This window comes from Poecilia formosa, unplaced genomic scaffold (assembly GCF_000485575.1).
Source record: "Poecilia formosa unplaced genomic scaffold, Poecilia_formosa-5.1.2 Scaffold10, whole genome shotgun sequence".
Lineage (NCBI taxonomy): Eukaryota > Metazoa > Chordata > Actinopteri > Cyprinodontiformes > Poeciliidae > Poecilia > Poecilia formosa.
Window position 1 is genome coordinate 920,877 of NW_006799949.1, and position 11,774 is coordinate 932,650.

Sequence of the window (11,774 nt, forward strand, 5' to 3'; positions counted from 1 at the left end):
GTGCAAAGTGCGTCCCTCAGCGTTCACACTCGTGTCCAACCACACTTTGTGTCCTTAATTTTTCCTCTTGGGTTTTATCGTTGATTTCTCCATTATTTCCTGCTTATAACCTTATAGACCTGACATAGGACTAGTTAGAGAACTTTCTTGCCTGCTGTCTTTGCCTCAGTGTTGGTTTATAAGACAAAAATAACTCAAAAAATGTCTCAGGTAATGCATTGAGGTCTGTTAGTCTGTCATAACAGTTGGCTTGTCGGAGGACAGCTCTACTAACGCAGCGGGGCGGCGTCATGTCAATTGGCAAACCTAAAAAGCAATCAGTGATAATTGCAGTTTACTGAGATGTATTTGTGAAAAAAACAGAACTTAAACTCAAAGATTAAATTCACAGCATCAGATTGTAGCTATGGTAACAAAACAATCTAACTATGAAGATTGTTCTTTGAACTTTCACAAGTAAACTTGCCAACTCCTTAAAATCTTAAATTTAAATGTTAAACAATTTCAAATCTTTTAATTTATGTATGGTGAAACCATTAAATCAAATTTAGCAGCATTGATAATCTCAATAATTAAATGTTACATTCATAAATCTGTAGTCTGTGTTAAAATATGCATTTATGGAGGTCCCTAGAGGCCTGGGGGGCCTTGAGCTGCTGCTGACTTAATTTGGATTAAACAGAAGAGCAAATAATTGATATTCATTTTAATTGTATTTTTTGATTTGTTGTTTTTAAGACTAGTTGTGGATTTAAATGGCATTTAAATGGCATTTCACTGACGATAATTTCCTGTAACATCGTCAGTAAGTATTATTGAGTAAGAGTACTCAGTAATACTTTTACATTTCCTGTAAACTTAGCATATTTTAATACACGGTGGACCACCAGTGGAGGGCCTCGGCACTCTGACGACTGCGCTTACCAAGTTTTCTGGAGATGAACCCTGACCTTCTTCCCTGTTCTTTGTAAACTATTTTATATAGGAAATTTGTTGCTTTTGTATAACTTCTCATTTCTGATTGTATGGACAGGCTGATTACCTTATTAAGTCTACAAAACATATTGACTGTCTTTGTCACAAAAGGCTAATGAAATCAAAAGGAACAACTAGCCTCTTCTGGTCAGTTTTTGTTGTTAGACCTACAGACTTGGTGATAGACGAAATCTCATAGTGAAAAACTGCACCACCTAGTGTTCTTAATGTGCATTTCATTTTTTTCATTTTATTTTTATTTCGTTCACTTAATGATGTATATGAAGAGTTCATGTAACAAGTAAAAGAAATCATGAATGAAAAGCAGCAGAAATAAGAATATAATTAGAAAAACATCCTTGTCAGACTCCAGACATTGTGACTTTCAAAATTCTGTATTCAGTCTGCAGTTATATCAGAAATGTCCCCATTGTGGAACAATAAAGGATATTTATTTTCTATTCCATATTAAATTATGAAAGTAATTTATGCAAGTACTTTGCAGCAAAATAAACAGAAACAAGCTTGAAGGAAGTACTTCTGTGTCAGATGGTGTCCTGTTGGTTTTGTGTAAATCAGATAGGAAAGAAGAGATTCTGCTGAATAATTACTTTTTAAAGTTAAATTATAGTTTTATTTAAAGTGTGATCAAATTAGAAACAATGAAAGCATTATTTTCAGAGCTTAGGCTGAGTTTGAAAGTAGGATTGTAGTTTTTGTTTGTTTTTTTAACATAAATGCATGAGTTTGCTTTTTAAAATTGCTTCCTTATTTTTTTTAACTATGCGCAAATCATTGAGTTTATTAGACCAAAACATTTTTTTGTGAGTTTTAATTGCTTTTCACAACCCATTAGGCAATCTGTAATAAAACTACACTCAGCATAAATTTAAAATCTATAAATAGCTGAAATTAGTCTTTGCAGTGATATGAAATGGGCCACTTTTTCATGATATACATTTTTCAAAAGGCAGAGTTCTGTGGCTTGCTGATGCGAAGCACCTGACAGGTTGGTGCAGCTGGCAAAGAGAAACTCCTGGGAAATATGAGGGAAATTTCAAATATTTGTTTTTACTCAAACTATTGATCTCTGCATAGAAACTAGTTGATTTGGATGCTTTCTCATGGCTGTTAATGCATTTGATACAACATCATCATCCTAGAGCAGTAAACTTTTCAAACTATTTAAAAAAATAATTGAATCATCTGAAAAGTGCATTAAACCTCTGACATCCCAACCCTTGTTTATAGACCAGGTAGTTGCTGTGATGTTTGTCCTTGCATATTGCTTTCTATTCTGTGCATCATTTTTATATTTGGCTCAGGCTTTCTCAGACACATGAATGTCCCGGTTTCCTCACTAAAATAGCTTCTCTCTTTAGATTGTTTGTGTGTGTTTTTAAATCGTTTCCTTCCCCCCATGATGTTTTCCATCCTTGGCACCGCAGGAGGGAAACGGGGACGATCCAGCTTTCTGAATTACGGTGTTATCTGTGCGTGCATTTGTGCTCGTCTCCTGGCTTTCCTCCTCTGCCTTCTCTTTCCTCACAGTATGCTCTCCCACTCCACACTGTCACCTCCTCCTATTTCTCCTGTCTTCGCCATCTCTTGTCCCCCTCCCGGTGTGTTGTAGGATGTCTGTTACAGTTTCCGCTGTGATGAGATCTCATTAAAATCATCGATTTCCATTTTCACAGCTCTCACTGTGCGTTTGCTATAACTTGCTGTCAAGGTCTAAGCAAATGTGTGTAATTAAAACAAGGTTCATGACGTGACTAAGAAGAAACTTTGACCTGACGCTAGGAGTTTTGCCGGATTCAGATTTCTCTTTAAAAAGTTTATAGGAAGCTGTATAAACAGTAATCATTATTTCCCATCCTCCCTGCTGTGACCAGTCATTAGTCAGCCCCTAATTATTATTAGGGGCTGACTGTGAGAGTCAGTGTAAAAATATAACATTGTTTTTTTTCTGTTGTCAAACACAGTCAAAATCATGGTTTCTCCAGTCTCAAAGTCTACAAAAGTATGTTTCTTTGCCCATTTTTCATGTCTGGAGAGGTATGGGGGTTAAAGAATATTTTGCATCGAAAGACATTGAAGACAAAAATCTAATAAACAAAGGTCTAAACTTTCTATATTTTGGATTTTATTTTGCTTTTACAAACAAAATAAATCTAAAGCACAGTTCACAAACTGTGCTTTAAAGAATATATATTAGAGGATACGCCAAGTCTTATTCAGCAAGCATAAAAGTTAGGTTTATTTTAACCACCTTACTTGCCCTCAAAATAGTTAACCCCTTAATTTTTCTTCACTTTGCTGCAACTTCCACACTGAAAAGTGTTGCCAAGTCGACATTACATATAATGCTTTGACTCGGAAAAAATATCTTTTTTTTTTTGTCTTTGCAGATCACTAATCACAGCACAGTGCTTAGAGCAAGTGTAATCCGTTTAAATATTTATTTTTGTGATGTAAATTAAAATGAATTTTGCACCACGGTGGCACAGTGGTAAAACAAATGACCCATGTACAGAGGACTCCGTCCTCGACACGGTCATGGGCTGGAGACCCGGCCCGTTGACCTTTGCCACATGTCTTCCCCTCTTTCAAAACCCACTTTGCTGTTACTTCCATATATAAAAAAAAGCCACTATAGCTGAAAAAATCTTTGAAACAAAAAAAAGAATGCAGAGAACATGCTAAGAAACTAAAGTATCTGTCTCACATATACATTTTCTGCATTGGAAATAAAAAAGCAGGGCTGAGATGATTAATACTCAATCAACTATTGGAATACTCATCAGCTAATTTACTAGTTTATTAATTAACTGGACTATGCATATTCAAAAAAAAAAAAATCTGCAGATTGTGGCAGCTTTTTTTTTAACCCATTATCATAGTAAGTGATTACCAACTGTTTGTTGCAGCCCTATAAAAGATATTCTATAGAAAACCGATCTTATCTGTTTTGAAACAGAGATCTGCTCAGTTTTGACTTATGTGTCAGTTTACCTCATTTTATTCTTATTTCGTCTTTACATTACCCATGTCATTTCTAAAAGCCAATTAGATCCCAGATTGATGGACCTTTCAGTTCACTATGAGTGCTTTTAAACAGGTCCGCCTTCTGCTTTTGTTCTCTTCTGTCTGATGTTTCTCCTTCACTCTGTCTTGAGTTCTTACCAAACCCTCCCACATCCCCCCCCCTCGACACTGAACTGGATCAATTTCACTTCCATACTTGTGTGTGATGGGATAATTACAGCCATTTAAACAGAGCACAGTCCCTTAAAACACATTTATGCACCCTCTTTGTCTTTTTCTTCCTTTCCTCTCATAGTGCAACGGTTTGTGAAATTAAGTCTATTCCCCCAGCAACTCTGCTCCCATCAAAGTCAGTGCTCATCATAATTGCTGCTTCAACTTGCACACACAGTAAGATGGACAAGCAAAGGATCTCAGCCTTGACTGGCAGTCATATTTGTCCCCATCTTTACTCCATCAATTTATCTCCGTCTTTTCAATGTTGAATGCTTCTCTGTCAGCCCTGTTACCCCAATACACACACACACACACACACACACACACACACACACACACACACACACACACACACAGAGGTCTACACAGGTCTGCTGTCAGATGAGGGATTATCCTTTGAGCATGTGAGTGGAAGGCAGGGAATGGCTGACGTGAGTGAAATATTTTTTTAAGTGTTCCTCAGGAAGTCCATTATGTCTCCATCAGTTTTCATCCCCCCCTGTGTAGTCCACCATTATCATTTCTGAACTCAGAGGATAGGAAGGGTAATGATGGTCCTTATTCTCAGTTTGGAGTCTGGGTGTGGCATTTTGGACATGAAGTTAATGTCTTGTTCAGGAAAGAGCCATTATGACTGTCTTAGTCAGTTATTTAACCAAATTCCTGCAGTATCACACTATTACACGATATTGCTGGGTTCTTTTTGTTGTGCTCTTGTGATATGAATGCAAAACCACATATTTATGGCGCAATAGCACAGCTTAATTTTTGTGTTTGAGAGATCAGTGGTTTTTCACAGTATGCTTACAAATGGCAAGCAGGTGTAGAGAGACACAGGGTAACAAAGCACTGCTGGTTGGTGTGCTTCACAATGCCTGCTCTCCCATAAATGCATGTTTTTGGCTCTGTGACCACCTCCACAGTTAACTCCCCATTCCCATTTACGTGCTAAACACACAGGATATGATCCACAGACCTGCTAATCTTTCCTTCACTCTGTTTGTGATTCAAATTAAAATGTTTACATGAAAATAAAAAAGAAATGATCCTGAACGTAATATGTTTCTACATGGACTTAAGGGGTACATGAAGCAAATGGACTGTAAAAAAAAGGGAGTCCCATGCTCCTGAATCACACCTACTCCCTTTCATTGGTCACCCCTACGTGATTCACTCTCAAGTCACCTGTGAATGGTTATTAGGGAAGTCATTACATTTGAATCCAAGAGAACAAAAAAAGCAATGTCTATATTCACAACAAGGCCTGTTTCATCCATTCATTCATTCAGAAAGACATCTGGAGGAGTTCATTCAGATGTTTTGTTGAAGCAACTTTCCTGCAGCTACAGTTTGTCTGTATTGGTTTTGAATGACTACAAATACGATTTGTACCCATTATTCTTTCCAAAATGCTCCAATCTATGGGGTGGGCCATGTTGACTTAAAATTTCATCATGACATTTTCTGGTACGATTACAATAATTATAAAAGTAAAAAGAAGAACAAAGAATGATTAATGCCCACCTTTACCCCAAACTCAAACTGCAATTGAAGGCATCTGGGATGGCAATTTACCACATATTGTTTCTTGGAAGAAGTTTTTTTTTTATTTTTTTATTATGTGCCTACGCTTTGACTGGGCCATTCTAAATCATCATTCTAACCTGCTTGAAAGTGAACCTCTGTTCTTGTCTCAGTTACTTTGCAATAACTCCCTGGATTATCGTCTGTTTAGCTCCATTCATATTCTCATCAGCTTCACTGGGCCGTTCCCAATGCATTACCCATAGCATGATGCTGCCACCCCCGCATTTTATGATGGGTGCCATACAAAGGTTTTTACATTCAGGAAAGAAAGTGTATCACATTATAAAGTAGATAGAGATTGATTAGCACAGAGATGAAGCCCCTGCAGTAATGGGAAGGCTGTTGTAGTCTGTTTCTGTGAACAGAGAGCTGAGGCAAATGGGGAAGTTGTTTTACAGCTTATTTACTGAATCCCTAAAAAACTAAGTGCAAATACTACAATGCATCCCAATTGTGTGGGAATAACCGTATGAGCTGTGCAGCTTCTCAACCTGTGATGACTCCTTAATTCCACCTGCCAGGAACATTGGCCCACCATAGATTAATCATACTCCTCCCCAGGAAAGGAGGGGATAAGTTAAAGCCTTCATTTTCTCTGTGTTGTCTTATGTGTTTTTTTTTGACTGCCTCTGGAGTCACATACATGTTGCTGCCATGGTAACAGAGGTGGATGGGATTTGGTGGACTCATGCTGCACTGCTGTTTTTTTTTCTTCTTTTTTTTTTTTTTTTCTTTTGTGCTGCTGCTTGTATGAAACAGTCCTACTGGTGTCTTAAAATGTGTGTACAATGACATAACAATCTGTCTTTACTTACTGGATGCATAAACTGTTGAACTAGTCTTTAACATTTCAAGAAATTTCTTATTTAATGCCTAGTTGTATGCAAAGATGAGCCTTCAGCTTAACCTTGTTATTTCCATCTAGTTAAACAGAGCCGCACCACTAAAAGTAGTTTGGAAAACGCACCAGGTTACAGTGCATTTTTGTGTGAAGTGAAGTTGGCATGAAAAGGTCAACAAGGCAGAGTGATCCCCTGTCTACGTATCAGTGCTTCATGGATTCTCATTTTGTAGCTTTATGAGAATGCCTGCTGGGCACATGCAAAGTGCGGCTGCTAATGAAAAATCATAGCCTGAAGTCAGGCAGGATTTGGAATGGATGCAAAGTTTCCAATTGTCTCTAGAGGATGATAGGATCTGCTAGCAGTTGGAAGTTATTACTTTTTATTGTCTTTGTTATACAGCCACAGGACAAGGTAATACTAGGATCCTAAACATTTGCCTTTTTTCCCTCATTGTGCATTTTATATTATATATAGGTGCAAAGATTTTGGTAAAATTATCTTAAGTTCATCAGTTGCAGCTGATCTAAGAATTAACATAACTATGATCAATAATTCTTTTTTATAAGCTTTTAATATTTGTTGGACAGAACAGATAAGCAGTGTTGTTGGTGTAGGAAAAACCCTGGAGCAGTGTGACTGAGTGAAGGTCTGTGCTTTAGTCTGCAGGTGGCAGTGTGGCTCCATTCCTTTATCGTTGTCTATTCATTTGGACTTTGCCTTTTACTCAATTTTTCTTTATTTTTATCTTTCCTTTTTGTCCCACGCTTCTCCTCATTCCTCTTGTCTCTCATTAAGTGTTGTTGCCTCTCACCATATCTGTCTTTCTTTCTCCTTTTTCCATTTCTCAGTTTGTTTCATGCACCCATAAGAGTTGAGCGAGGAAGAATAGACGAGGTGTTTCATCCAAGCTGTGCTTATAGCCTACAGTCTCTGGAGAGTTACACAAACTAGTGGAAATAATTACGGGAAAAATAATATCTAATAGTGTTTTTTCTTTTAAAAAAATGAACAGATTAGTGTTGCACTTACTCCCTCCTACTCTGTTTTACAAATACATTTCGTTTCTAAATGCAGCATCTGACATTTGAACTAATGTTTCATGACTTTTCAGTCCCTACCTGCTGTAAATTTAGTATAAACACATTCATAATGGTAATACATTCTTACCCTGTAACAAAGAAGGCTACAGGGTTAGTTTATTTTTACAGTAATAGCTCTGATAAAATTCATAGAAGGAATGATGGGACATTTAAAGATTTTAAACAAAAAATAGAGAATAGTAGAATGCAGATGCATTTCAATAAATTAGAAAACACTGAAACATAATTTAATTCAACAATTTAGTTACAGCAATGAAACTCAAGTTGTACTTAGATTTACACACAGTGTACAGTGATTCATTTAAATGATTTCTTTTTTAATTTTAATATAAACTTCTAGGTAAAGAAAACCCAATATCAAGTTATTAGACAACAATAGTTTAACACTCTGTAAGATCAATAAAAGTAGATTATCATAGAGATGTTGTCCTTGTCGTAGCGTACACAATTATGGGAAGGGGTTCTCACTTCACTGTTGTCCAGCATAGAGTCATTGTCATCCTCTATAAGGTGAGAAAGCCATGAAAGGTCATTGCTGAAGAACATGGCTGTTCACTCAGGGCTGCATCCAAGCATGTCCATGGAAAGATGACTGGAAAGAAAACATTTAGCAGAAAAAGAGGGAAAGACAGAGAGCCTATTGAAGAATAAAATGGCATAGAATCCAAATTTATGGAGGTCCAATCAGACATTTATACAGTCAATTAATTTCTCTTCTACCAAGAGTGCCGTTCTATAACATGAATTGCTTTTTTATACTTTTAAAAAATGTCAGTTGTATGACTGAATAAACAAAAACATCTCAAACATTATTAAACTTAGATATATTTATGAAATACAACAAAACAGAAACCTATTAGCTTGCTGAATAGAACAAAAGATAAAAATAATAATAATGAAACACTTAATCCCCCATGAACAGAGAGATGTAAAACAACAGAATAACATTTAAGTTAAAGATTAAGCTCTGCTGGAGCTTAATCTGACGCTCTCACAAATCAGTGGTGCGAGTAAGATTTTGTGCAATTAGTCATGTTTACAATTCAGCTTCCTTCTTGTTGTAGTGCCCATCTAAACGGGAGGTAATGGTTGCTCTCAAAGAAATATTAAAACTTCGCTCCATGAAATGCACTTATCACAACATCCCTCAAAATCAATCATACTTACTGGCATCATGTCTTTTTTTCATCATGTTGCAATTTTTCTGTGTTATGCTCTCCGCTTTTCTGTAATCATATCCTTGCCTTCGGAGCACATCAATTTTGGGTTGAGAAGTAGTTCTGTGATCTACATGTGTGTTTTTTTTACACTTCATGATGAACAGATCAGTCCTGACATGGAATGGGGAGTTAATGTTGAACAACCAGTTTGAACTGGGACTATGGAACCAGTTTTAATAATAATACAATGCAAAGCAAAAAGATTCTCATCAGAAGTAAAGGTCTATTGGTTCACACGGAGCAAAGACACTGATTAATCTTCCACTGACCAACTGAGAAATGTTGAAAGGCAGAATATAATGGGGGGGAAAAAACAAGTTTGTGGGTCTGCAGTTGTTTTTATACTAGAAATATACAGTAATTTAAAACTTGCATGTGTGGTGAATGTATACTTTCTAATTGAAGTATGGAAAATAACTTTTCATTGATTTTATAATTTGATATGGATATTTAAAATTATTTAAAGCAGGAATTGCACCTCTTAAATATTAAACAGAACAGTGGCCTTCACAAATCTTACATCAGTGCAGAAAAAAATTTAACACCCTGGACAATTTGTTTTCTGAAACTGCTCAGAGCTGAGGGCCAAAATAAACAAAAAAAAAAACAGCCAACACTCTCAAAACAGTCATTTCTCTTCTTTTTTCCTTCACCAGTTTTTTTTTTATCTCTTCTATCATCACCTTTCATTTTGCCCCCTTCTTTTCTCCATTCAGACATTTTATGATATTCATCTCCGCAAAAAGATTTATTTAGCACTCATTTTTTTCTGAGTCTGATGCTGTTATGTTAGTATTAATTCTTAAAGTAGTTTCACAGTCATGTCCTCATATATTTTTCATAAATGTCAACACTGAGGGGATTTTTCTTTCTGCGTTTATTTTTTAACAAACAATCAAAGAAACTGCTTTGCAGACATGAAGTGCATCTAGCTAGCAATATTCAAACAATTCAGATTGCTTTTGAGTGGAGTGTGTTGATGTGCCGAAGCTCAGAGCTACTATTTGTTCCCTCTGTTTTTCCACTAGAATCACCATTCTTTATTTTATTTTTATATTTAGTTTGATTGCATTAATATGTAGATATTTGCCTCCTATTGCAAACAAAGCATAATTGCTATTTACTTGCGACCTAAAAGCACCACCGTGAATATTGTTTTTGCTTGACAAGGTCTGTGGAGCAGAAGTCAATAATTTGCAACTTGTTCAAATTAGATTGTAGAAAACGGTGGGCATTAAGTTGCTGAGAAGTCAGGCTGGTGATCGTCCACCTTTACGGTAAAAGACATAACTGAGCACCTCATTGCCTCTCTTTGCAGGTACACTGTTCCTCCTGAGCATGGCAAGAGACTGGAGAGGCTTGCACAAGGTAAGCCAGAAGAACCAACTTTAAATTTCATATATTATGCATGAGTTTTTTTCTTTACCACATTTAGATGCTGTACAGGCTTTACTCAGTAAGAACATCTAAGCCATGCTGTTTAGTGCATAAAAGATGAAGAAATGTTATGAGCTGTGGCTGAATTTTCTTATTTTGATCATGCTTATTGTGTTTCCTTATTTCTAAGGCAAGCTGTGTTAATTAGCTTTAGGCTGCCCATGTAGGTTCGGTTTCTTAGAGGCTGTTACTGTTTCTCTGACTATTCCTGGAAATTGTCATTAACCTGTTTTTCTCAATGCTTCACCACCTGGTCCTGATTTGTCACATGCAGCCCTCGTGTAAAGCTTTGGTTATTTCTGTTGTTTTTCAGATTGTCTTTTCTTCATTGTGTTGTTGCAACATGACTGGACTTTAGATCTGAAGTTTTCTTTTTTGAGATCTCGCTGTCTTAGTTTTTATTAATAAAGGCTCTGGCATCTTACCAGTCTGATTGCCTGGATGCCTATATTTGGATCTTTTGTTTACAACAGATGACTGGACCAAACCTGCTTAGATTAGAGCAGTGGTTCTTAACCTGGGTTCGATCGAACCCCAGGGGTTCAATGAGTCGGTCTCAGGGGTTCGGCGGAGCCTCTGCCGCGGAGGTAAAGACACACTTGTGTAAAGTCGTGATGACGCCCCGCTTTGCCATCACTTGCTGCAGAGGATCACGTCACATTGCTCAGCCAATCAGTGCTGCGGAGGAGCACTGATTGAAGGAGTTCCACTCTCAGCATGGATTTGAACTTGTGTCTTTAATTACTTCAGCAAAGCTCACCGTAGCTTTCGGTGTACTTCTAAATCTGCTCTGTAGTCGCATCTTTTCGGGCCTGCTACTGCCTCTAGTGGCGTGGGGGTGGGAACACAACTAATATGATTACAATACTAAATCAGAATATGGCAAAGTCTTTATTATTTATTATTAATTTTTCATTCTCTTAAGAATATAGAGCTAATTAATCTAAACAAGACCTTAAAGTGGTTCCAGTTTCTCTCGATGGCCAACCTGTTGAAACTGTGGAAAATTTTAAATACCTTGGGTCGTTCCTGGACAGTCAGCTAAACTTTGCTGAAAACACCGACTATATTTTGAAGAACTGTTCTCAGAGACTCTACTTTTTAAGAAGACTTGGTGATCTTGGGGTGATTCTAGTTGGGTCACCTCTATGTCTTGAATTTGGGGGGGAGGGGGAAAATCTGATTTTAATTTTATTTATCACTACAGAAGGGTTCATTGAATGCGCATATGAAACTGGTGGGTTTGGTACCTCAAAAAAGGTTAAGAACCACTGGATTAGAGGTTTTTTTTATTATTATTTTGATGCAAACTCAAATATATTTGGCCTTCAGCTTAAGCCTGCAGC

General features: G+C 36.9%; 1 protein-coding gene across 5 annotated transcripts in view; it reads left to right on the plus strand.

Moving 5' to 3' along the window:
- The window catches only part of kdm4b (lysine (K)-specific demethylase 4B), a 57,747-nt gene that overhangs the window by 16,642 nt on the left and 29,331 nt on the right, over positions 1-11,774 (plus strand). For all 5 annotated transcript variants that reach the window (XM_007541250.2, XM_016665166.1, XM_016665175.1 and 2 more), the window contains one exon: positions 10,310-10,359. In XM_007541250.2, coding sequence (XP_007541312.1) covers positions 10,310-10,359 — 50 coding nt within the window. The remainder of the gene's footprint in view (positions 1-10,309; positions 10,360-11,774) is intronic.